At 43.6% G+C, this 27,992-nt stretch overlaps 1 protein-coding gene and 1 long non-coding RNA gene across 3 annotated transcripts in view; one reads left to right on the forward strand and one right to left on the reverse strand.

Annotated features, from left to right (window-relative positions):
- Positions 1-27,992, reverse strand: part of LOC121721443 (thrombospondin type-1 domain-containing protein 7A) — a 110,007-nt gene that overhangs the window by 42,502 nt on the left and 39,513 nt on the right. For both annotated transcript variants that reach the window (XM_042108371.1, XM_042108370.1), the window contains exons 3-9: positions 23,645-23,893; positions 18,247-18,428; positions 14,474-14,542; positions 9,689-9,844; positions 8,936-9,139; positions 4,847-5,041; positions 852-1,083 (exon numbers count right to left, since the gene is read on the reverse strand). In XM_042108371.1, coding sequence (XP_041964305.1) covers positions 852-1,083; positions 4,847-5,041; positions 8,936-9,139; positions 9,689-9,844; positions 14,474-14,542; positions 18,247-18,428; positions 23,645-23,893 — 1,287 coding nt within the window. The remainder of the gene's footprint in view (positions 1-851; positions 1,084-4,846; positions 5,042-8,935; positions 9,140-9,688; positions 9,845-14,473; positions 14,543-18,246; positions 18,429-23,644; positions 23,894-27,992) is intronic.
- Positions 17,663-27,895, forward strand: LOC121721491. The gene is made up of 4 exons (XR_006034851.1): positions 17,663-17,674; positions 25,747-25,757; positions 27,350-27,353; positions 27,823-27,895. It is a non-coding gene; the product is annotated as an uncharacterized LOC121721491 (long non-coding RNA).

Raw genomic sequence — 27,992 nt, forward strand, 5'->3', positions numbered from 1 at the left:
CTTCACTCTGTGTCCACAACATTAATGGGTACATAGGTATGAAAAGGTCAAGAGAGAGGATGAAAAAAGAGAGATGAAAGAGAGGACAAAAAAAAAAGATAGGGAAGCAATCCCCATGAAATGAGCATAAAAACCTGCATGCAAAAATAGTTGACTAGTGATAGGGATTTCCATCATACATACATCATACATCCATCGTCTTGGCATACGACCATGTGTGGGGAAAAGCTTGGGCCACGAGAAGCTCTCAGGCCCTCAGTGTCATGGGAAGTGACAGCATGCGAACTTCAGCCTTCGTGATACCAGCTGGGACTGGCCCTCCAAAACAGGCCTTGTTGTCTTGCACTCTCTCATCTTGGTGCCGATTTAATTGCATTAAAGAATCAAGCCCACTTAATTACTGACATTATCATCAGTGGAAAATTACAGAGCCTAAAACTGACTAGGATGCAGTAATTGGTCTGTTTGTGATTCTATGCTACGTGCTTTTATTTATTTCTTTTCCTTCCTCCATCTTGCTTGAGCAACTCTCTGCCTGCAGACTAGAGATAGTGGGAAGGAAAGAGGCTGCTTTCTACTTTTCTTTCTTTCTGTCTCCTCTCTCTCTCTCTCTCTCACTATCTCTCTCCTCTTTCTCTTCTCATTCTACCTCTTCACAGCTGAGCCTGTCAGTCAGTCACAGACTTAAACACCCACCACATGGGCACGCTCGCTCAGTGCCAAACTTTTTTCTCCTTCCCTCAACCACCTCCTCTGCTCTCACTGTTAACCCTTCACCGGCACCCACCACATCAGAAGCCCAAACCAGCACAACAGCAAAAAGCGCCTCCACCTCCGAGACCAGCACTCACTTCTTGGGGGGCACCTGTCCCACGTTGACCTTGACACAGATGACCTTGCGCGTCTGCAGGCCCATGGAGCAGGAGGCCTTGCTGGTGCTGAGGCTGGCGTTGGTGCTGGCCACTGATGGGTCCTCGGTGCACTGAGACCAGGGCCCTGTCTGCCAGTGGTACACCATGCAGGGGTGCTCGTTGCAGCTGCGCGCCTCCTGGAGGTAAGTGCTGTTGGGGCACGTGGCTCCCCCTGTACGTGCAGAGGAAATATGGGTAAATAAATATACACCAATACAGTAGGATTTATAAGAAATATGGATAAATATATAAATATACACCAATACAGTAGGATTTATAAGAAATATGGATAAATATATAAATATACACCAATACAGTAGGATTTATTTATATAAGAAATATAGGTAAATATACACCAATACAGTTGGCAGGATTCATTTATAAGACCTGCAGTGCATTCAGAATGTTTTCAGACCCTTTCTGGTTTTCCACATGTTGTTACATTTCAGACCCATCTTTGTCATCAATCTACACCAACAACTCCACAATGGCCTCTTCAGGACTTTCACAGAGTTTTCCTCCAATGCCACTCCTGCCTTTTCATGGCTGACTGTATGCTTTGAGTTGTTGTCTTGTTGACATGTAAACATTCCCCATCAAGTCTGCGATCCTGAGCACTCTGGAAAAGGTTACACTCAGGATAGCTTGATATTTTCTGGCATCCATCTTTCTCTCTATCCTGACTACTCCCCGAGGCCCCGTCACAGAAAAAGACATCCCCACATCATAATAGTGCCTCCACTGTGTTTGACTGTAGGGATGGTATTAATGAGGCAATGCCATAGACAGTCAAAGAAAATGTTCGGTGCTGGAAGTCATTCAGAATCAGCTGCTTTTGTGGTTAACTCACAGTAGGCTATCATTTTCCTTAATCTGTGGCTTAAAGCCAGGTAATTGCTTACATTTGACCACTCTACTACAGTATAAGGGTCTGACTGATGGAGTGTGGCACTGATAGTTGTCCTTGAAGTCCAACATTCAATTCTATTAGGCCAAGATGGATTCCAATTAAGTTATAAATGGGATATTGTGTCCTTTATTTTGAATAAATTAACAAAAAGACTGTGTAGACTGATGAAAGTCTGAAACAAGACAAATGTGGATAGCATCTGAAAACTTTCTGAATGCACTGTACATATGCACACACACATACAAGCACATATACATTCATATACACATACACACATACACACATACATAAGGACACACAAGCATCTACAGGCACAAATGTACAGTAGTTGGAAGGAAACCCATCACAATTTGGGAATAACAATAACATATATTCATACACACAAACACACATAGCCATCTAAAGACACAAACATACTTGGATACACACAGTTCACATGTTCATACATACATTCATACAGTACATAGCTGAATAGACATCTTTATAGATATATATTATTATCCACACACACACACAAACACACACATACACACACACACACACACACACACACACACACACACACACACACACACACACACACACACACACACACACACACACTATGGGATGTGTATGGATGAGAGATTATAGGCTCTAATGATGGGAACAAATGACAGTATGCCAAGCTACCTGTGACTAAAAAAAACACATACACACACACACCAAATACAACTACCCTTGGGGAATTGCACCCCCTAATAGGTTGTGTGATAGATCGTCTCTTTCCCCTGTTTAAACTGGGTGTGTTTTCATCCCCTCACTCCAGTGTCAGGAGAAGCATTTGCCTTAAGAACGCCGCATTACTCCTGGAGTTTCTTTTTTTAAGAGAGAAGGCTCCCCTCAGATGGATGGGCCACTGAAGTGCTCGGCGCCTCCCGTTTCTCAGCGGAGTCGATACTTCGCCGCGCCAAGCCCCCTTAGTGGCTCTGAATTATTGCTGACATTTACAGGCCTTGGGGATGATGGAGCCGCGGGGCGAGTCAAAGCTCCCCTCTCATCCCGCTCAAGCACAAGGAGAGTGAGAGAGCAGGTGCCGAGCGAGGGGTCGAGCACGGTATTAAAGGAGAGTGAGAGAGCAGGTGCCGAATGAGGGGTTGAGCGTGGCATTAAAGGCGATGGGGTGGAGAGGGAACAGTCGGCAGCGTGCCACATCCCACGCTGACCTTCGGTCACCCGCAGGCTTGTAACGAGGCCGACTGGCCCTCTCTCAAGGTGTTCGGAAAAGCACCGTCTCAGCATGCTTTAATTGCGTCGCTAAAAAAGCCGAGAGCCGGGGCTGAACTAGCCCAGGGGATAATGCGCCTCTTGGAGGGATCAGGAGGGAAGCTTTAGTGCCACACAAAAACATAAAAAATATTTTAAAAAACACTCTTTCAATGGCTGGGCTCCCCTCTGACCACATGCATCCAAAGTTAAGCTGAAGGGTTTAAATAAGCACACTGAGTGGCTCCGTGTGGTGTTTTAAACCAGGGCCAAAGCCATGAGATGGCCTGTCCACTCTCCGTGTGTTGTGATGGCCACCCCCAGCAACACCCTGTTTCTGTTATTAATGTGTGGTGCTGCAGAGTCACGCCCACTGATTTATTCACACATCCATGGGAGAGAGAGACAGGCAGAGAGAGAGAGAGGTAGAGAAAGAAACAGAGAGAGAGAGAGATGGGGAGAGAGAGGGGGGGTACCATCCATAATGCATAAGGTTTGCCTCTCTCTATATGAATGGCTGATTTCATGAATGCATCCTCCATCATGAGAAGTGTGCATGTCTAATGTAAATTGGCAACAGTGAAATATTCCCACGGTGAGAGAAAACAAAAACAATGTTTTTTTGTGAAGAAATATTTTGGCACTCAAGAGTGCAACAAGCTGCGTTTGTGGGAAATGATCCTTAAAATATATTTGCCCCTCTAGCAAGTATCTCATTAATGTTTTTTCTCTCCCCAAAGCCAAGTCTTTTTTTTCCAAAGCCAAGAATGCAGTACAGAATCACCAGGAAGAAGGAGGTACCTCACAGTTAACAATTCATAGCTATAGATCTACAGTACGTTCAACTAACAAATACACTTCTTTTCATTCATATCGAATGTGTAATGGTGCACTGCACATCTACAGGAGGGGTAAAATCAATATACCAAGTAGTTCTGGAAACTTCGGAACATTTGTAAGACCTTGAAAGAACAATGGTAATTGTTAGTATGGACATTTAAGTATTTTAGTATAGAAAAAAAGTAAACTATGCTTTTGTCTACGTCACGACAAGCCTATCCAATTTAGTCTAATTTTGCTAATGGTGGCAGCACAAACTCTAAAAACTAGAGCTGCTGAAAAACAGCCTTGATCCAACACTAAAAATTACCCTCCATCACAGTAATCCAAGCCACTACCATTGTCGTCACTGTAGAAACAGAACACAAAGTGCTTCTTAGCACCGCACAAATAACAGGAAACACATGCGTGCACACGCACACGCACACGCACGCATGCACACACGCACGCACGCACACACACACACACACACACACACACACACACACACACACACACGCACACAGTCAACACACACTACACACTATCAGAAAATGCCAGCAATTGAAAACCACATAATGAGACTTCAGTCAAAAGCTCTGACATTAAACTTATGCAACACCAGCTCAAAGGATACACAGTCAAATGGACCATGTATTGCAATCCTGCTTCCCTTTGTGCTGTCTATCATCATCAATACTGTAAAACACATGCATATAAATGATATCACTGCTGAAGCCTAAATCTAGGACACAGGCTGTCTCTGAATGGAGAATTCCCACTGAACAACAACAAGCTAGTCCCTGTTTATATAACTTCATATGTTTTCGCTCACACCAATAAACCCACAGTAAAAAACACTGAGCTCTCAATACATCTGATTATGTGCAGAAATTATCCCCTTATGAAGAGCAAAACAAACACATAAGATGAGTAAACAGTCATGGCTTGATTGAGTCACCTTCTCCAGCGTTGTAGGCCAGGATGGAGCGGGTTCTCATCTGCCGGCCCTCTGTGGTCTTACTGGAGCAGGTCTGGGAACAGGAGGACCATGGCGTCCAGGGGGTGAGGGCACAGTCTCTGGGGCAGGGCACCTCACAGACAGCTGGCCCTGGGGCAGTCAGCTCACTGCAGAGGCCCTTATCCACAGGGGCTCCTACACAGGGCAGGACAATGCACATTAACTCAACTTGCCTCATAACATTTGCAGATAAAACGCAGCACATGATATCTAAGCTATCATGAGGTTTTGGTAAAAACAACAACAACAACAATAATAATAATAATAAAAATAATCATAATGCATTTCATTTCAAAAGCACCTTCAATGACACCCAAAGTTACTTCACAAATACAAATATAAATATAATTAATAAAACATTAAAATAACAGAAAAATCACATTTACAACTAATGCAGTCATAAGTAACAAGTAATACTGTATGTAAAAGTCACAATGAATAGTTAGCCAAAAGAGATGGGTTTTAGGTTACTTTTTAAAGTCTGCAATGGATTCCCAAATGCCTGATGTGATGGGGAAGTGAATCCCCGAGCTTAGGGGCAGTAGAACAGAACGCTCCTTCTCCCCCAGGGCGTGTCTGGTATGCTGAGTGGACCTGCTGAGGAGGCTCACAGTGAGCTGGCAGGGGTCTGCTTCTCCATGAGGTCAGTGAGATAAATGATGATACTCGCTGCAGATTTTTGGAGTCGGTGGAGTAACTTATTTGGGATGCCAGACTGGACGGAGTTGCGGTAATCAATGCGGGATGTGGGCTAACATAAGCGCTGACTAGGACTTCTGCACTGTGCTGAGTGAGGGCTGGGCGTAGTCGTGTTATGTTCGGAAGGTGGAAAAAGCACTGCAAGAAACACTGCTGTTTGCATGTGTGCCACAATGAAGATTTATTACTAAAAATGTTATAATGGCATTAATCAATTCTTTTTAGTTTAAGTTTAGCAATTATAATCACTGTATCTGTAAGAATTGTAAATAAAAACATTTTGTACTTTATTTTGCTAAATAACTATGAAAAATGATCTGTCATGTCAGGGGACCCCTCTCTTGCATCGGCTGCCAGAGCTGGTACCTACATCTGTATCCTAGCAACTCGAAAAAAATCTAACCTACCTATCAGTCCTCTATTCAACATCCAAGAGGATTAAATTGTGATTCTTAAAAAAACAATGTATACAATGGACGTCTTATGCAATGTATTCTATGAAAGCATTAAGATTATTTATTTTAAGAGGCTCAAATCACAGGAAAGGATAGAATTAGAACATGTGAATATAATCCTTATGAACCTTAAGATGAGGAATGAAACATACATGTAAGATACATTATATGATTTTGATAATTCAATCTCCATTAAATATTACAATTAAAATAGATAACACAGCATTGTAATCCTTCACTGGAGCAATACCAGTGTTTCACTTAGAGAATAAACGCCAAACTGCACAGATGGCACAAAAATACTTTACTTCTGCAATGTGACCTTGAAAGTGACCGCTGTGGTGGGTTCCGTTGGAATGTACATTGTACCCAAATGAAGGTCATGCCTGTCTGTGCATAAGCAATATTTCTTCGACTGCGCGTCACACTTTAGATGAAATACTTCATCAGGATCTAGAAATAGGCCGAGACAGACACTGGCGGTCCTCAGAGGCATGGGCCATTTTACACTGGTGCATCTATAATGCATGAGCCATCTTCACAACCACAGCAAGTGGAGCCTTTGCCCACATGTGCACTATGTGTGCTTTTAACACATCTCACCACGCAATGCCCAGCCCTCGCTCCGACTTCAACCATTTCCAATTCCAACATGGGAAACCATATCTCTCTCTCTCACACACAGACACACACACACAGACACTCACTCACTCACACATTAACGGTTCTCATCTGGTTTTTGGTCTTCTATTTTGGATTCTATTTTGGTCCTTTTTTGGGGGCGGTTTTGACCGTGTCACTGGTGGTTAATGGCTCTCGAGGACACAGAGCTGTTTTTTCAGAGAGCCGCTTGATGAATATTCATCTAATGTAATCATTATGGCCATCGGTGCTTATGGGAACAATCACAAGTGGGAGGCAATACAGCAGCTCAATTACAGGCACTCACAACATGAGGGAACAGATGCTGTCTGGAAGAGAGGGGGAGAGACGGAGTGAGTGAGAGAACAAGGGAGAGAGGGAGAGGGAGAAAGAAAAGGAAAGAGAGAGAGAGAGAAAAGGAGCATGGGGAAAGAGAGTGAGTGAGTGAAGTGAGAGAGATATAAGTGAACAGCAAGAGAAAGACAAAGTGTGTGTGAGAGAGAGAGAGAGAGTGAGAGTGAGAGAGAGAGAGAGAGAGAGAGAGAGAGAGAGAGAGAGAGAGAGAGAGAGTGATATCACGAGTCTAAACACAGCCTGTGAGAGAAGCCATTTTCTACCTTAATGGGCAACAACAACCACACCAGTACAATAAATATCAATATGGAGCTATGGGTGACTCCAATGTGTTTTTTTCTGTATTGACAGCAGACACTCAACCACATTTGCATTGATCCATTTGTTTACTTTGCACAGGGGCTGCTTGTGTGACCATAAGTGGACTCCAGTCATGATGGCAGACACGGATATGGCAGACACCAAATCCAGAAGAAACTATGAGCCAATCCATTCTCATCTGGGCAGCCCCAAAGGGTCAATCTTACTTCCTTCTCTCTGTTAGGGGCAGCCACAGTGAGAGAGGTCTGCCTGTAAACCAGAGGGACGGCCTGAAAATCCTCCATTCTCCTGTCCCAATCCATCCCGCTGCAACACCAGAACGTGAGCAGCATCACATCACAACTAAGCTTTTTGTCAACCCAAACTCGATTATAGTGTTTAATGTTTGATCCTCTTTAACCACACAGGAGCTGAAATATCTTGGCAGTAATTAGTTTCATGAGTAATGTAGGTTTTTTCTTTTATAATAATTTCCCATCGGCAAGGACACAAGGACACATCGGCAAGCACAATCGACACCACAATCGTTTTTGTTTCTAATCCGCCACTAGCGGACACTAGTCGCAAGGTTGCAAGTGGATTCCATTGAGTGAGTATGCTAAGCGTGGCGCAGCTTAGGCAGAAACAACATGAGGAAAGTGATGGCGTATCCATTCCTCCCAAGTCTTAATGAGGTGCAGTCATGGGGGGGGAAAGTGCACAAGTTCAGAGGGGCCTGACTAAGTTGATGAGCTGCAGAGAGCTGAGTATGATTTAGTGTAAGTAGTCTTTAATTGCACCACCAGGGCTTGGGGGGGGCAGCACATGGCTAATGCTGAGACAGGGAAAAGTTAACAATGGAGAGAGAGAAAGAGAGGGGGGGGTAGAGACAGACAGAGGGGGGAAGAGAGAAAGAGAGAGAGAAAGAGAAAGAGAGAGAAAGAGAGGGGGGGTAGAGACAGACAGAGGAGGGGAAAAGAGAAAGAGAGAGAGAAAGAGAAAGAGAGAAAGAGACAGACAGAGGAGGTGAAGAGAGAAAGAGAGGGGGGTAGAGACAGAAAGAGAGGGGGAAAGAGAGAAAGAGAGAGAGAAAAAGAGGGCGGTAGAGACAGAAAGAGGGGGAAAGAGAGACGGAGGGTCACCTTCAGCTTACCTGCACTTTCTTCGAAAGACAAAGTGAGACAAGACCATTAGCGCAAATGCACCCGGGTCAATGTGATAAAAGATTTGGCACCATGTGGGGAAATCTCACCCAAGGACGAGAGATTAAACAACAGGAAGGTTCTGCTTCGGCAGGACAAGTGGTGAGGAAAGGACAAATCCCCTTAACATACCGTATATGACCATTAGTGGACAAACTTTTTACACAGTTCTTTGTCGTAAACAATAAATAAATACTAGGAAATGTACCCACAGACAACAAAGGTATAGTTCTAGATATATGTAATGTTATTACTTGCCTACAATGATTATACTTAAAGAAAACATATATGAGCTCTTGAACCAAACCATTTTTTATTAAAGGGTGCTATTAATCAACTGGTTTGCACACAATAAAAGAAACCATATGGTCTCTCACCATCGCTGTTGATGCACTGGATTTGGGGTAGCTGTGAGCCTGGCCCACAGTCCATGTTGTCGTCGGGGATGCACTCCTCCAGCTTGACCAGCGTCCAGCTGTAGCAGCCGGGCTCCTCGCAGGGAATGGCCTCCATCAGGTGGGGGCAGCTGCCCATTCCCCCCGTGGGATAGTTGGTGATCACACGCTTCCTCATCTTGAAACCTGGGGAAAATATGAACAGACAGACAGGCAGACAGAAAGACATCAGGAGACACAGAATACTGTTTGATACAGTACATTCATTTAGGTGCTATTGCTGATTTGATTTTTTTGTGTACAATTATCATATGAGCTAAATAACAGTCAACAGACTTGCCCAGCAAAACCAAAGAATTATAGAGGGACTAACAAGAGCCATTTGTACATATATTACAGCCATTTGTACACTGAGGAATCCCATTTGGATACATTTGGCTTCACTGGATACTTTCTGTCATTAAAGAATGCATTTGGTACATTCAGTACGCATCTGTATTGAACCTAATATCCTGTATCAAAACAGTTCGGTACGAATATGTGTACCTTTACACCTCTATATATATATATATATATATATATATACATGTATATATATACATTCATATACAAACTCATTCAGTAGTAGCTCACATGTTCAGTGCTTTCCTCCCCTGCCATTTGCATAATCTGCAGTCCCTACAGCCCGGCGTGAAAATGGCTTCTGTAAGTGGCTCAGTGGGAGTCCATTCTCACCTTTCTTTCCCAGTTGGTCGTTGCAGTTCTCGAAGGTGCAGGGGCCCCACGCTCCCCACGGCGACACGTCGCACTCGATGGGGCAGGGGATGTGGCACAGCTGGGTGGTGTCGGGCACCGGCGCCGTGCACAGCCCAGAGTCCAGCGGCTGTGACGCTGCGTGGAGGAGGGGCGGACAACAGACATGTAGGACTCTACTACGACCAACAATAATAATAATAATACTTTTACTTTTTATAGCACTTTAAGACATTCAAAGACACACGCTTTGCAGCTTTTACATAAGTACATAGCAAACAGACAAGGTACAGTACATGGAGAAGGTTACGTGAACAGAGAAAACCACATGCTCATGGACAAAGCAGAAGACTAATCTAGAGAGGTGGGCGATGAAAAGCGGAAAGCTGGCAGAGTCACTACTTGCACAGGTCCACTTATTTGAGCTGCTCACGCGTGATGAAATGGTGCGGTAGGTGTAGCCATAGGACCTTACAGTGTAGAACAGCAGGCACATAAGAAGAGAGAGAGAACTTGGTCCTGGTCTGGTGCTTTTTAAATAAAATGTATGATAAGATGTTCACTCTTTATTATTCATAATGAATTGTTAAACAATCTATTAATAATGTTGGTCAGACACATCATATGGTTTTGTCTGTTGTTTTTGTTTTTGGCAGGCTGCGGAGAGATGCGATTCATTCCAAACACGGAGCATCGTCAACAGAAACAAGGAGCTGCATCTCACAAGGCGCGGCACGTTTTTCACAGCTTTCCCCAAACCCGGAGCTTGGTAATGAACTACATTAAGAGCTGAGGAGCGGAGAAATGTACCGCTGAAAGGTGTCTCTCTTCCTTTGCGTCACTGCCAGGATGCTCAAATGATGAGCCTGCTGACATGACGCTTGGTTTGACATCAAACAAAATCATACCCTGCCACTTTAAAGACTATCAGAACATGTGCGATCCCTGACGATTGCTCTCACGAGGTTCCTACTCAGAGTGATTCTGTATTTCTATCCCCCCGCCAACCCTACCCCCAATATGCACACTTACAAAATTAGAAACATGAAAATGGCGGGTCCCTGTTGCCTGGTTTCTGCTGCCATTCTCTTGTAAGCACTGCAAAAACAGCGTGAAAGAGATTTCTGGCTCCAAAGGGAGAATGAGCTAAGCGAGTGATAGCGGAATAATTACAAGCTTATCCACAGTGCGCTTGTCTGAACATAGGCTAAAATTGTAGGTGAAACATTCAAGCTTCACTTGTGCTTTAGTGTTGTTTGTCTGCCAGATGGTACAGACCCCCTACTTGGAGAATTTCTCCATCTAATTAAAACTTGTGCATGACACACACACACACACACACACTCTCTCTCTCTCGCTATCTCTCTTTCTGTCTAGCTGTCTTACTCTCTCTCTCTCACACACACACACACACACACACACACACACACACACACACACACACACACACACACACACACACACACACACAAACTCACAAATTCACAAACACAGACATATATACACATACACACTCACACTCTCTCTCTCTCTCTCTCTCTCTCTCTCTCTCTCTCACACACACACACACACACACACACACACACACACATCTGCTTTAATACCCCCCCATCAGAGCAAAATAGTGATAATGATGAGGACGGCTGACCGCGATGATACAATCACATTCTGGTATCAGCAAAATCCCAAGTCGGGCCGGATGTCTCTCACTGTTTATTGTGTATGCCCAAAAAAGGCCTGTGGTGAATCTATCCCACTCCCCACCGTGCCTGTTAGACCCTGTTCTTGCATCTCTATTTAGCATCCAAAACAATCTCTGGTCAACTGGAGCAGCAGCAGCAAGGGCGTAGGTTTGGTCTCTTTCACCAGCCACTATAGATATATAAAATGATTAAAATGTGATACTGTCCAACTACTATCCATGATTAAAATGTGCTACTGTCCAACTTGATCTAACTACACTGTGTAGCCTACATAATCTGTTCAACAGAGAAGAATGGGTGAATTTGGACGCACTTGTTGCACATTTGGACGCACATGCTTGTAGTGAAGTAAAGCTGAAGCGCTGCATGCTGCAGCTCACTGGTAGTAATTATAGGTAACTTCAAATCAGCGCGATTTACCCTTATAGGCTACTGCACATTACAAGATCTGTACGAGATGATCCGCAGCACTGAAGGTCCTTCGGTCCCCACGCAAATCTACGCCCCTGAGCAGCAGTCCCATTCATTTGTATGAGGTCATGGGGAGCCTTGCAGTTGATTGACCAATCAGTTGGGGGCAAGACACCAACAGAGAGCTAACTAGAGGAGCAAACAGGTCACATGGTCAGGGAATGGAGAGTGGTGACATTGAACAGGATGCAATTACTCCAAATTGCTAAGTGTATTCACTGCAGTACCGAAAAAGGCTCTGATGACAGTGGGAAAAAAATATGCTTTTAATGCAGTCTACGGCGTGATAATCATACTCTTTTTGAGTAAGCATAGAAATAGCAGACTAAAAAGGCAGACGGGTTATCATTTTTTTCTCAGGCAGGGGCGGATTCACTGATGTTCTTTTTTCAATACCGCTGCAAATGCATAGGAATGCGTTGCTTTCTCTCACAGGGAAAAGTGTTTTGCATTTAAAAGTCATTGGACTATCATGGGGAATTAGCAAGACAAAAAAAGTACACCATCACCCTGCTCTCAGAGAGCGACAACAATGCCTCAAAGAGCAACCACACATGTAATGAGCTCTCCATGGACACACATAAACAAACACACACACATACACACATGCATCGCATGTAAATGGATTGACATCACTAGCATCTTTGGCATTTGAACAGATAGTGCAAGAAAAGGGCCTTGGCCATGGGAGCCTTGGACATTCATGATGTCGACAAACAGAGGAGAAGAGATGAGATGAGAACAGAACAGAAGAGAGGAGAAGCGATGAGAAGAGATGAGGAGAGAAGAGAGGATAGGAGAAGAAAAGAGAGCATTGGACATTCATGATGACGACAGAGGAGAAGAGATGAGATGAGTCAAAAAGATGGAAATGATGAGGAGAGAAAAGAGACATAAACTGAAGCAAAGAGAAGAGTCACAGAAAGAAGCAGGTCACTATGCTATGGAAAACCAGCTGGTTACTTCCAGGATCACAAGGTCAGGTGAATCAAGACCAAAGGGTCTGTGTGTGTGTGTGTGTGTGTGTGTGTGCATGCAGAGTCTGTGTGTGTGTATGTGTGTGTGTGTGTACATGTGTATGTGTGAGTGTTGGGCGGGGGGCTTCTGTCCAGTAACTCTCTATGCACTTAATCCTCGTGGTGGATTAAGTCTGTTTATGTTCACCGAGATGTGTGTCCATAGTGGCTGTAATTCATTTACATTTAAACAGCTTTGACTTACATTCCTGCCACCTCCAACCCCCCCCCCCCCCTCTCTTCCCTCTCCTGTCTACGGCAGAAACATTCCTCCCTCGGCCTCCTACAGTATATTCATGATGTCGACAAACAGAGGAGAAGAGATGAGATGAGAACAGAACAGAAGAGAGGAGAAGCGATGAGAAGAGATGAGGAGAGAAGAGAGGATAAGAGAAGAAAAGAGAGCATTGGACATTCATGATGACGACAAACCAGGGCTTTGAACCGGTTTCAAGGAACGAAAACGAAAACCGGGAACTTTTTGTATTTTACAGGGAACAGAAACGAAACCGGAAACGTTATTATTTTTTATGTTCTGGAACAGGAACACTTATTTAAAAATAATGGTAACCGGTTAATACCGGTTTTATTTCCTTCCTCAAAGTTTTCGTTGCCTAATATACAAAAAAAAAAAGTAATTATTTTCCTGCGCACGTTACCATGACGGCTGAGGTTCACTTCCTGTGTGACATCACATCAGACATTCGCTGACTGAATGGAGAGAGAGCGGTGGATTACAAAGTCTCCACTCCACATCTTAAATAAGAGGTAAATTACGATCCATCGTTAATTAAAACGCTCATTCCAAACACAATATCAATAGCTATATTTGTCGACTCCACGTTAATGATGGACTAGCGACCATTTGGCTAAAATGGCTTTTCCCCCCGACAGTTGGAATTTGTTGTTGCCCGAGTGGCATAACCACGTGTCTTAATAATGTGGTTACGTTTGTGTGGAAATTTTCTCTTTTAACAATAAACTACACATTTCAAATAATTGTAGGCCTATTTAATTATTATTATTATTATTATTAATAATATAATTATAATTATTTAATAATGGTTGTAATATTATTACATTTGGTTTAAGCTGGATGAGAAAGATGTGACATAATTCTATAGCATTAAACAGCTGACAGGAACGAAATTAACCGTTCCGGGAACAGTATTTTTTTGTTCTAACCGGTTCGGGAACGTCAATTTATTGGTGGAACTCATAACCGGAAACGTTATAATTCCATTTCTGTTCGGAACGAACCGATTGGAAAAAAAAATCGGTTCTGCGACAAACAGAGGAGAAGAGATGAGAAGAGTCAAAAAGATGGAAATGATGAGGAGAGAAAAGACATAAACTGAAGCAAAGAGAAGAGAAGAGATGAGAAGAGAAGAGAGAAGAAGAGAAGAGAAGAGAAGAGAGGAGAGGAGAAGAGAGGAGAAAAGACAAGATAAGAGAAGAGATGAAAAGAGAGGATAGGAGAAGAAGAGATGAGAAGAGAAGGAAAGAGAAGAGAGAAAAACCTAGAAGCAGACTAGTATACCACATTTATTTCATTTCTTTTTTTTAATCCACCTCACCTGTAATCTCATAGCTGATGGAGAGCAGTGGAGAAGTGCTGGGCATTTGGCTGCTTTGTGTCTGGCCCTCTGCAAAACAATAGAACAAAATCAAACAACCTTGTGAATAAAGGGAAAGATGAGATAAACCACCAAGGAGAAAAGATAAACCAAAAAGATCTCCAAAACTTGAAAGAAATTTTAAAGAGCTGCTTCTGAAATGAGAGTTAAGTCAGCTTTTGGTCAAGATAGGCAGCCTCAAGTTTCTTGTTGAAGGAGCACTCTAGCACTTGAGGGCTAGAAATCCAACAAACCACACACACAAAGACACCCACACACACACACAACACCCACACACACACACAACACAAACATGCATGCACGCAGACAACCACATACAGCTCTGGAGCAATAGAAATAGTCTGCTCCCTTGTTAGAGGATGGCTATAATTCCTAGGGACCAAATAAACCACACACACAAGCAAACACCCCTCTCACATACACACACGCACACACACACACTTGAGCAGGCAGTTCTCCTGGGCAGTGGCCGCCCTTTGCTTTGACAGCAGCAGCAGTGGGCATGTTTATGCACCAGAGCGGCTGAGTTAGTGGATACTCCCTCTGCTCCACCACAGCGTTAGCCAGTGCAGATTACCCCCTGATGAAATGAGAGAAACCCTGCAATACACTGATAAGCGCACCGCAGACACACTCACACACACATGCGCACACATACACGCACACACACACACACACACACACACACACACACACGCACACACACACACACCATACAGGTACAGCAGACACAGACACCCCCTGTGTAAGCTGAGGGTGACTCTACATGGCTTTTTACCAATGACTCACCATCTTTACCTCCTATTGGCATTACTGTGTGTATATCTGCTCTGAGCGCTGCATTGTGGAGGGGGGGGGGGGGGGGGGGGGGCTGTGAGAGCAGGGGTGGTCACAGAAAGAAGCAGGTCACTGCTATGGAAAACCAGCTGGTTACTTCCAGGATCACAAGGTCAGGTGAATCAAGACCAAAGGGTCTGTGTGTGTGTGTGTGTGTGTTTGTGTGTGTGTGTGCATGCAGAGTCTGTGTGTGTGTATGTGTGGTGTGTGTGTACATGTGTATGTGTGTGTGTTGGGCGGGGGGGCTTTACTTGGCTATACATCTGTCCAGTCACTCTCTATGCACTTAATCTCGTGGTGGATAAGTCTGTTTATGTTCACCGAGATGTGTGTCTCCATAGTGGCTGTAATTCATTTACATTTAAACAGCTTTGCCTTACATTCCTGCCACCTCCAACCCCCCCCCCCCCCCCTCTCCTGTCTACGGCAGAAACATTCCTCCCTCGGCCTCCTACAGTATACATCTTCATTATCAGACTCTACACCTCCTTGCTCCACACACTGACACAAACACACTTTGACAGGCCATTATTCCAAAGGCGGAAAACACCGATTTCCTCCCTTTTTCCTATCAAAGCTGTCATGTCAGCGCCGCCAGGTGAGCTTGGGCTGATTGATGATCTACAAGCTAATCGGAAGCGAGTCACACTGCTCTTGGTTACCGGGGATGGTCTCATCACTGGCTTCGCTGAGTTGTGACTTGTGTGTACTGGTCTACACACGGATGCAGGGGCAGGGGGACGAGATGGGGTGTACCCACTGAAGGACTCTTCTGCTGTTCTCCATCAGAAAAAAAGATGCTTTAGATGCTGGATGTAGGGCATAGTATTTTGTGATATGCGTGTATTAAGGGCCATTCACAATTGATGCTCTTTACCATCTCTGGGCATCATCTTTGCAGCAAAACCTTCTTCAGAGGTAATTCATTTGTGGGAATAGGATTTTGGAAATTATTTTTTGAATCTTAATGAATCTTTCATAATTTAAAACAATAGCTGTAATAGTTCTGTGAGTTCTGTGAAAAACAGGGAAAACAGAACAATTGCATACATGTATAACCTACAAATATAACTCATACTTTTGCTATTAACAGTCTCGGTGAATTAGTGTACATGGAGTACAAAGATTCTAAAATACTTGCTTAGAATGGTAGGAGCCATCTGGTTGAGACAATAAAAGCTTAATTTGAATTCAAATGCCAGGCTTTTCTTTGTCTACTTCACCTAGTAAATGACAAAAGCATCAATGGTACCTTTGCGGCAAAAAGGAAATGCTGATTTATGCATTAGTTATTTTCAAAGAACCCAAGAAGATATTGTGTGAGAGCACATTTCACTGTGAGCTACAATAACGCCTAACAGAGAATGAGGGCACATTGAGAAGGCGTGCCTGAATTGGGAATGGGGTTAAAGTTCAAATGATTCTAAATCTCACTCACTCATGCACCAACGCAGCTTACCACGCTCAGGATCATTGCTAAAGACTGCTTTTGAAAATAGAGGTGACACCCACAATACACAATACAATGGAAGTGACGCACACACACACACCACACTGCTTTTGAGGATGGAGGTGAGCTGATGAGCAAGGTTGACAGGTGATGTTGTAGAGCCGATGTAGAGGCCGCCAGGTCCTATTTGAACATCTGTATGTGAATAATAGATGCTGCATGGAATACATTTGCCCTGTCATCAACCATTTTCTATCAGTACAGGTCTGCTGTTGTGAACACAATATGCAATAAATGTCTTTAACCACACTAGAAGACCTGCTTTAGATCCCATCACAGTCCACAGCAGAAGAACAGCCACTTTATCACTGCAATGATTCCTCCCAGACCAAACCGTATCATGGTACAGATGGAATTCAAACACAAGGTCTGCGTTCGGAAAATCCACTTATTCACTAGGACTTATCATGACCTTCCTCTCTATCCTCACTATATCTCTTCTTCTTGCCTTGACTTAACTTCAAACTGGCATTCCATTCTATGCGAGCAGTGCTTGAAGTGGAAAAAAAAGGTGCTTGTACTCTTCATTCACATCTATCATACGCTGTATCGATATCAGAGAATATATCAGCTGGTATCAAGACATCAAATAGGCCATTGTATTCTTCATTTTTACAGTGAATAAAAGATACTAAGAGAGAAAGTGTCAGCTAAATGTATGTAATGTGATGTACAGTACATAGTGCACTTACCATTATATAGTTATTCAGTATGTAGTATACTATGTAATGCATGACAGAATGCTGCAAATGCAGGCAAGGTGTAAGCTGGGTCTGAGTTCAGGAACAGATACTGTATTTGGCCCTTTGAGGGCGGGTGGGCAAAAGTATAGCGCAGTCCTCTCATGACTCAGACTGTAAACAGATACTGTGGGGGGTGAGAGGGGATGTACTGTAGCATGCCGAAGGACACTGGGGCTCATTAGTCACTGGACCATGCAGGGAGATGGGCAGGCAGGAAGAGGACAGGCAGACTACTCCACAGGAGGGCTCGGCCACCTGGTGTCTCAAGAGGCAGGTAAAACACCTAGAACCACACCCCACCCTCTCTCTCTCTCTCTCTGACAGACAGACAGACAGACAGACAGACAGACACACACACACACACACACAAACACACACACACACACACACACACACACACACACACCCTCTCTCAGACACAGACACACACACACACACACACACACACACTCACAAACACTGTACATATACAGTACTCTCTCTGTACATATACAGTACACTGTACATATACAGTACTCTCTCTCTCTTGCAAACACACACACACACACACACACAGTGCTTCAGGGAAATGAAGGTGTCTGGTTTATTGTTTAAAAGTGGCGTGCGATTGTTGCTTCTGCTACCTTCTTTGTTGTTGAGGGTACTGAGGTAGGAGATCAGCTCGGCGTTGGCCTGCACACAGAACGCTTCTCTGATCTGCAGGCCTCCCCCACAAAGCCCCGTCTGGTTGCTACGCCGACGGTCCTGTTGGCTGAGCAACGCGTCCACCCGGCAATCGCTCCACTCCGTGGTCCTCCAGCTGTAACTGGAAACAAAACAAGAATGAGTGGAAATTTACGAGAAAGAGAGAGAGAGGAACGCTGGCACAGAACAAACGGAGGTGACAACCGCAGAGAAAGACCAGAGTAGTGACGGAGTAGTGACGGAGGAGTGACCAGAGTAGTGACCAGAGTAGTGACGGAGGAGTGACCAGAGTAGTGACGGAGGAGTGACCAGAGTAGTGACCAGAGTAGTGACGGAGGAGTGACCAGAGTAGTGACCAGAGTAGTGACACTTTGTTCTGTTCTTTAAGCCAGTGACGAAAAATACAAAGCACAGATTAATTAATTAATTTAATTAATAAAGCAAAGCTTAATTCTGCATAGTTTCCCCTGTAAAAAGTTTCTCGGGAAAAAGACTTTTGACAATGTAAAAAGGCTTTTCATCAAGCCTCTGAACTCTCTCACGTCCTCTTCATTCCTGCGCTGCATTATTGATTAAAAGCCCCGAGCTTTAGAGGTTTTTTTTTTTATCTCTGCTCGGTAATGAAGAGAGAGGTATAGAGCAGCACAGGTTACCACGGTGAAGCAACATCTGTTCGCCCACTACCTATAAATACTCGCCAACGACAACCCTCCCTGCTCACTCAATCTCTCTGCCGAGTGAAGAGGCTTTAATAGAAATGACTCCTGGATGCATTCCAGAGCAAGTGCTCGCTGGCTAATTGTTGTCATGGCTATTAGTGCTTAAAGTGATCAGTCAGATTTAACTTTCCACAAGTTATCTGTCCTGGCTTTTCAACAAGGGAGAGAAAAACAGGCGCATGTACAAAGATGTACAAAACACAAGCACGGCAATGGGAGAGAATCCAAAATGTTGTGAGGCGCCATATAATCTGTACATTTGTAAGCTCATAATAATTTAAATTGAATAAAAAGCATGTTATATCCATATTATGTTCCAGCATACTCCCAGACAAGGTGCATCCTTAGTGCAGCGGTTTTGCATATGCGTGGGAAGAAGATGTGTCAAATGTGTGATATATGTATATATGTATTCCTTCTTGATATTTTCATAATCAGTGCATTTCTTCCCAGATCAAATGGTTAAGGGTGGGACACATTACAAGCAGCTCGCACATGACAGGAAAGCCATGATGCTGGTGGAGAGAAAAAAGACGAGGGATGTCGTGAGATACACAGAGGCAGAAGAAAAGAGGAGCAAGAAAAGAGGAAACAAGGGAAGAGCAAGGAGGGAGATCAAAAGAGAGCCTGACAGAGATGTGAGGGAGAGAGAGAGAGAGAGAAAGATGAGCAAGCAGTAAAAACGAGGACAGAAATGAATAGGGGGAGGGAGACAGAGAGAGTTCTGCCAGTGGGGAGAGAAAAAGAGGATCAACGGAAACTGTAGAGAGAAAATGAGAAAGACAGAAGGAGAGAGAACGGAGCGAATAACTGGAGAGCACACATGGTGCATACTGTACTGTATACATGGCAGCGTTAGCATTAGCGTGTAGACACACATGGTGCATACTGTACTGTATACAGGGCAGCATTAGCGTTAGCGTGTAGACACACATGGTGCATACTGTACTGTATACATGGCAGCATTAGCGTTAGCGTGTAGACACACATGGTGCATACTGTACTGTATACAGGGCAGCATTAGCGTTAGCGTGTAGACACACATGGTGCATACTGTACTGTATACATGGCAGCATTAGCGTTAGCGTGTAGACACACATGGTGCATACTGTACAGTATACATGGCAGCATTAGCGTTAGCGTGTAGACACACATGGTGCATACTGTACTGTATGACACATTAGCGTTAGCGTGTAGACACACATGGTGCATACTGTACTGTATACAGGGCAGCGTTAGCATTAGCGTGTAGACACACAACTGTGAGACAAGTTAATATAAAGGTCTCAGTAAAGTGGTTGCTCCACAAAAGGGGAGGCTGGTGCTGGTTAATAAGAGGCCATCTGTAGGAGGGGGACCTGATTAGCACATGGACAGTGAGCCCCACTCAGATCGGCTCTCTGTGCCAGCACTGCTAGGCGCTGGCACTAGGCCAACGTATGCCCACCCGGCGTCAGCAGTCGGTACCCATATGCTGCCCAGCTTCATCCCCAAGCGGGCACCAGACACTCTCGACGAGGGTTAACTGGCTCTCATGGGTGGTGGGGAAGCCTACGGGCAGAGCAAGCCACAGGGGCTATCATCACACACAGCACGGCAGAGAGAAAGGGAGAGAGAGAGGGAGGGAGAGAGAGAGAGTCCTCCTCCACATGCTGAAATACAGCTTAGCTTTGCCGTTTATAATTTATGTTAGTGAGGCTTGAGTGCCTTTCTATCAGGAGCAATCTGTTCCTGGCAAAGGCCAACTGCATGGAAAAACAATATTATGAGCCTCATAAAGGTATGACTCAACCAACACCACCAAATCCCCAGTTCATGGGCTTAGTCATTGTCTTTTTGGTCTTCATGACAACATTTCCATTTTTCATTAAGGTCAGAACACGCATTAATGCCTGCTGTAAAGGTCAGTCATATATTTTAGAAGTTCCCCACAGAACAACACATTTGGGCATCCAATGCATGAAGTAGTGGAAAGTCCTACCTTCACCAGGAAGATGTTGAAGTATGGGAGTATACTTGTAATCTCAGAAATGTTATGGATTCAGTATGTGCTACATGTTGGGGGGCAGCCGTGGCCTTTGGGCTTTGGGCTTGTAGCCAAAGAGTTGCTGGTTCGATCCCCGACCAGTAGGAAAAATGTGGGTGGGGGAAGTGGTTGAGCACTGCTCTCCCATGCCCACATCCACAGCTGAAGTGCCCTTGAGCAAGACACCTAACCCCTTCACTGCTCCCCGAGCGCCGCTGTAGCAGGCAGCTCACTGCTCCGGAATTAGTATGTGCTTCACCTCACTGTGTGTTCACTGTGTGCTGTGTGTGTTTCACTAATTCACAGATGGGATAAATGCAGAGACCAAATTTCCCTCACGGGATCAAAAGAGTACTTATATTTATCAAGCAACTTTTAAAGGAGAATTCCACCGATTTTTTACATAGATCTGTTTCTGAAGGTCACAGAGTAATGTCGATACAAAAAGAAAAAATCGGTTCTATTTAGCTCGAGTTGCTGCAGCCAACAGGCAGCTACAGTGCTAGACTCTGGGGGCAGAGTGTAGCACTGTAGCTGCCTGACTACTGTGGCTGTTAGCTGCAGCAACTCAAACTAGGTAGCACCGAACTAGGTTGGTTTTTTCATCCATTTCCAAATATTCCATATTTTTCACTGGCTCCCAGTCTCCTACTCTAGTCATATCCATACCACGTGACCTGATTGCATCATGTGGAGAGTATACTCAGACAAAGACATTTTGTGCAACCTCTATCTGACAATTACAACAAATTACAATTATATGCTATTAACGGTCAGCCTAGGCAGTAATTATTGGCAAGTTAAAGGAATTATCCGGAGTAAAATGCACTTTAGATCAATTTACGGATGATTGGGGGTACATACGCTGAGTTGACATCAAAATCTTTTGTACCGTTTTCAGTCAAAACTTGTAGCCTGGAAGTGAGCAGGGCATATCAATTTCGCTGCTACAAAACACTATTTTTATACCTCTTCTACAGTTCCAAACAACATAACACTTAGGTGGTAGTGAGTAGAGGGTCCCTAAAGCCAAACCGAAGTATCCCGAGGTCTTTATGTGGTCGGATAGAGAGTCCAGAATGAATTTCATCAAGCCAGTACCTTTCCGGAAATGTTGCCATCTTTGCTGCCATCTTAAGGGGAAAGTCCGTAGGAGTCGATTGCTGAGTGTGTTGTAACACGCTCTGGAAATTCACAATTTCGTCGCCGTTTTAAAAAAAAAAAAAAACATAGTCCAGTCCATACAACTTCATTTCAATTTCGAAAGAAATACTGGACTATGTTTTTTTTTTGTTTTTTTAAAAACGGCGACGAAATTGTGAATTTCCAGAGCGTGTTACAACACACTCAGCAATCGACTCCTACGGACTTTCAATCGAACTTTCTCAAAACACATCCGAATGACATGATTTTGATGTCAACTCAACGTATGTACCCCCAATCATCCGTAAATCGATCTAAAGTGCATTTTACTCCGGATAATTCCTTTAAGGCAAGCCCTCTGCAGCCCTTAAGCGTGCAGCCCTCTACCTTGCCTTCCGCTACACCACCCTATACCGTATCGGTATCTCACCTGACCACGTCTACAGGAAATAGTAATACAATATAATCTATGTGGTGATCACAAAATGTATTTAGGGGAGCATCGCTTTAACTCAATGCCGGCGTTGGCCGTAAGGCAGCTGCACAGGAGCTGTTGCTCTGTCGCTTATTGCCAAGAGGGCAAGGAAGGAATTTTTCTCCTTTAAATGTCTGGGAGTTTTTTCGCCTTCCTCTGTGTTCATTGAGTGTCAGCATATTAAAGCCCTTCCCTATCTGACCAAGGGAGCACCTGCACCTGCGTGTAGCTCTGCTCTGTTACTTCTCTAGCTGAGCTTTGGAGCACCTGCACCTGCGTGTAGCTCTGCTCTGTTCCTCGGAATCCTCTCTAATAATGTGTTGCTGCTCATCACTTCTCTTGCCGTTATAGCTACCGCAGTTAGCTACAGCAGCCTATTTTAATTGCGTAGGCCTTACTAGCCTACTAAACATTGGGGTGCATTAGATGTTGAACTTCACTTCTGTTTGGGCTGTCATTTTCAACATCTACTCTCTCCTGCAGCCCTATACAATTTGGCTAATTACTTTTTCCATCGCTCTGATGCTCCGGTAATGGGCTAGAAACTTGTTCACATATGTTGACACTATGTTGCAGTATAGTGTTGTGCACATAACGTGTTATATGTCTAGACACTATGTTGCAATATACTGTTGTGCACATAACGTGTTATATGTCTAGACACTATGTTGCAATATACTGTTGTGCACATAACGTGTTATATGTCTAGACACTATGTTGCAATATAGTGTTGTGCACATAACGTGTTATATGTCTAGACACTATGTTGCAATATAGTGTTGTGCACATAACGTGTTATATGTCTAGACATTATGTTGCAATATAGTGTTGTGCACATAACGTGTTATACAGTATGTCTAGACACTATGTTGCAGTATAGTGTTGTTGATGAGTTGTCAGTAAGGTAAAGGTCCTAGTCCCTCCACTGGCTTGTATAGGTTTAGTTGATTTGTGCTGATAGGCTGGGTACGTACGTGGGGCAGGGGGGCAGGTTGTCTCCCTGGGGTTCGCAGGGCTCAGTCTCCTCCAGAGTGGGGCACTCCGCTCCCCCGGCCACGGGGAACTGCTGCACCTGTCTGGAGCGCGAGCGGCTGCCCTTGGGCAAGGCGGGGTCGGCGCACGCCTTGGAGCAGGGTCCCCAGTCTGTCCACTCGCTCACCGTGCAGTCCTTCTGCATCAGGCACGACTGGAAGGTCGGGGGCAGGGACCAGTGAGGACACGAGCTGCAAAAGAGAAAGTGTAACACTAAGAGATGGCTCAGGCTAATGGCTGGCTATGGGCATGCGGATAAGAAGGTATAGTATACTTATACAATAGTGGCCAAAGTTAACTTTGCGTCCATCTGCCTCATGGGCTAAATAGTAGCGTCATAGATTTGCGTGAAGGTGTAGCGTGCTGGATTAAAATAGTAGCTTATGCTGGCCGGATCCCAATCTGTCGCTAGGCAAGGCTATCTTGTCAGGGTAGTGTTCAATGAATTCCTCCTCGGACTAATGTGAGAAAATCGGATAAATTACCTTTAACATTATCAACACATGTTATCAAGTCAAGGAAAAGAGCAATGCAAGGGAATTTATCAATGAGAGCTGACATTAGGCTATTGCTTTCCAAAGCTGCTAAATATATATCTACATTTCTTGCCCTCTCTTGTGAGCGTTGGACTTTTCTTACTGTCGTCCACAAACAGCGATAAGGAAACAAGTGATAATATCCTGCTCTGATATTGCGTCATCTTCTTCGGCCATTTTCTTTCTCACATCCTCCAATACATTACAGGAAGTAATATAACAATTGGAGCCTATAACAGCCAGGCTCCCTTTAATGTGCTTTCAATGGCCAGCAATTCAGTACTGTAAAATAATTGTACGTTTTTGTCTTTTTTTAGTTTCTGTATTTTTTTTTTTAGGCCTTGTCTCTGAGTTCCAGTTTATCCCGAGGCGAGGTAGCTGACATGTTATTAGACTTAATTACAGCCTGCCTCCCTCTCTCCTCTCCTCCATTTAGAAAGCGCTCATTTAACCGCTACTCCCGAACCTACTGTACCCCAGGCACGGGCAACTCTTCTTCCTAAGCAGCCAACTTCAAAGTATTTATGACTTTTATCTCATTCTTCCCTCTGCAGATTAAGATGTGCAACCCCCCCCCCCCCCCCCCCCCCCCCCCCACACACACACAAATAAAATGAAATATACACAAATAAGTCAAAAAGAGAATACTTTGGCACTACAGTGCTGTTGTTGTGTTGGTGCGCTTGTTTTGCATAAGAGTAATTCCCCTTGCGCGACATGAAGGGTTGTTGGTATAGAGTGCAGGTTTAAGAGGATTCTGTTCTCTCAGGGGGTAAGACATGTAAATAGAAACCTTAATGTTGCTATTTACCAAATGCTCCCAGAGTTATCTTCAATGTGCTGCTTGTTTGCTATGGCTCATGTTGCTTTTTTCTATTGTCAAGTCATTTTTGTTCTGGATTTATTTTTTTATTATTATTGCTGGTTTTGCTTGTGTTGTTTGTCACAGTCCCTCAAGAAGTCAGAAAAGTTCTCAAAATATTTGTTGCATTTTTGTGACAGAATGAGGACAAATTTTCTCATTTGTGCTGAAATAAAATTTACATGAATCTGTTTCTCTATTTGTAAATGGCCTCTACAAATGGATATGATATAAGCCATGAACAACCTAAGAAAAATAAAATTGTGCATGAAACTGGTGGACCATGAAATATATTTTATGCTCCATTTTCACGAGTATGTCATTTTGAAACTGAGGAGTCACGTAGTAGTAATAATTACTAATTACTCCATATTTACACAAGAAGACCCGTGAATTTTACTATTCGAGTGAATTCTTTATTTTCCCCTCAAGGCTGCTATGCCCTCTCCTCCTCTCCCAGACAGTGGGTAAGATAAGCCCATGATTCACTCAAGATTGCTGGGTAAGATATTACTCCAAAATGAATAGCGATCACACACAGAGATTGAACCAAAAAGCCTGGAGAAAATGGAGTATGGCAAAGCAAACACGGACACAAGTGCATCAAACAAAATGGATTATGAACAAAGCATGATGTTCTGAAGAGTATTGGCAAAAGTCATTATGTTATCGCTTTAGAGAAAAGTTTGTTCCACTTTTTTTTTAAATCAAGAGAAAAAAGACGGCTATGAATATTTCAGAGGAAAAAATAAACAAGTTAGAGATTAATATTTATGCTCCTAGGGGGCACGCAAGTTATTTTCACTCTTCTTTTGTCTCCCAGTCACTGCTGTGAAGCTGGCAGCAGCTAAGAATTAATGAATAGTTTTAGTGCATAATTGATAGCATCTGAACCTACTGCTATGCAACACAAATTAACCTAATCTTATACTGTATGAGATTTGACCCCTAGTTGGCAAGCAACCAATCAGGCAAGAATGTATTGCATTGATTTACACAGCATGTACCAGCTATTGCTGATTTATAAAGGGGACTCTAGATAAATATAACGTTTTTAAAATGATACAATAATGAGAAATACACAAACAGCAATTCTGTCTCCGTCGCTCGTTCCTGCTCTCGGAGTGAGAGTCCGGGAAAAGGCTGTGGATTGCCTGGGCCTGTGTTGTTCTATAGCCTAATACTTTTTCTTATATTTTTGGGACCAAAATTATGTCAATCGGTACAGTTTTGAGTAAGGCTGGAATGTGCATTTACAACTGCATAGCGCATAGAATAGCATTTGGGGGCAACTTGGCTACATCAAAGTAAATTGCTCTTTTAAAGGAACACGTCAACATTATCGGGAAATGATTTGCCAGCTACCCCAGAGTTAGATAAGATGATATATACCCTTCTCCTCTCTGCGTGCAGAAACTCAGTCTAATGCAACCACCATTAGACTAGCTTAGCATAGTTCATTGAGGTGATTGGAACCAACTAGCCTATAGCTACTGTAGCTTAGCATAGGTCATTGAGGTGATTGGAAACAACTAGCCTATAGCTAGCTTAGCATAGCTCATTGAGGCAATTGGAACCAACTAGCCTATAGCTCCAAAAAAGTGACAAAAGAACTCCACTATGTTGATTTTCTAAGCATATTTATACTTGGATCTACTGTATATATTCTCACTCAGGCGAAGCACTGCTACTCAGGCGGAGTGATTTGAACACAGCACCCGAAAAGCTGCGGTGTTATTTCTGCAAATCCTAGTGCTTGAAACTAAGTAACTATATTATACTATGTCTATACAAGTCGAGTAGCTACTGAAGTCTCCTCCTTTTGCATCATTTGACAATAGCTTGCTGCATTCAGTAATTAACTTGTCTGCAGAGACTCCTTCCATAGTAAAATACATGTTTCATATTTTTTTTGCTTAGTTAATGGCTTAAAAGAGCGATGTATAGCGAAGTTGCCCCCAAAGGCTATTCAGTTGTAAATCCATATTCTAGTTTTACTCAAAACTGCACCGATTGATGATGTTCTGCTCCCAAACGAAAATGTACACTCGTTATCATCCACAAATAGACCCTAGGTTGTTTCCCTTTAAGAGTAAGCATGGCATACTGTAAGATGCAGTGTAATATGATGTGAAGTCCTAATTAAACTATTTTATCTAACAAATAACGAGCGGGAACGTTAGAAGGTGAGAGAAGAGGAGAGGGTAAAATATGAGCCAATGACAGCCTGAATGTCGTGGGCATCACAGACACGTGATATCTATTTGGAGCCCAACCATGGAAAAGCCGTTGAGGCCACTAGATTTGTTTTACTGCAGATCATAAGAGTGGTGTGAGGTGCAGTATAGATGATGTCAAAAATAACATACTGTGATTTGAGAACAAATAAGAAGCTTTACTTGAATAATTTAGGGAAAAACCTATGACAAGAGTGAGTCACATGAGAAAGCTTTCGCAAGAGTAAGAAGGCTCCTTCTCCTTTAGGCAATCAGTCAGAGTTTGGTCTTTGCTCAGCGCAGCGCAGCCCAAGCCAAGGCAACTTTACGAGTACAAGAGCACAAGAGCACAAGCTCATCCACCTCACAATAACAAACTGTCCAGGCTGCTGACATCCACTTGACATATTTTACAGTCTGCTATATGTTGAAGAGGCATGCTTGGTGAAAGAGAATCAACACACACACAACATTGTGGGAGGGTATAAGTCCACTCCTCCTCACAGCTTAAAGTGGAAATGAAGCAGTGAGAACTGTGACCATTTTTTGGTTGCTTTTTCATTTTTGAAGATACATGGATTTTCCTTAAACCCGAAATTCAAGTAGTTTCACTGAAAAATGACATGTCAATAACGACTTTCGCCACAAGGGCGCGGCCATGTTTTAAAAGTGCAGG

Source organism: Alosa sapidissima, chromosome 10, assembly GCF_018492685.1.
Source record: "Alosa sapidissima isolate fAloSap1 chromosome 10, fAloSap1.pri, whole genome shotgun sequence".
Classification (NCBI taxonomy): domain Eukaryota; kingdom Metazoa; phylum Chordata; class Actinopteri; order Clupeiformes; family Clupeidae; genus Alosa; species Alosa sapidissima.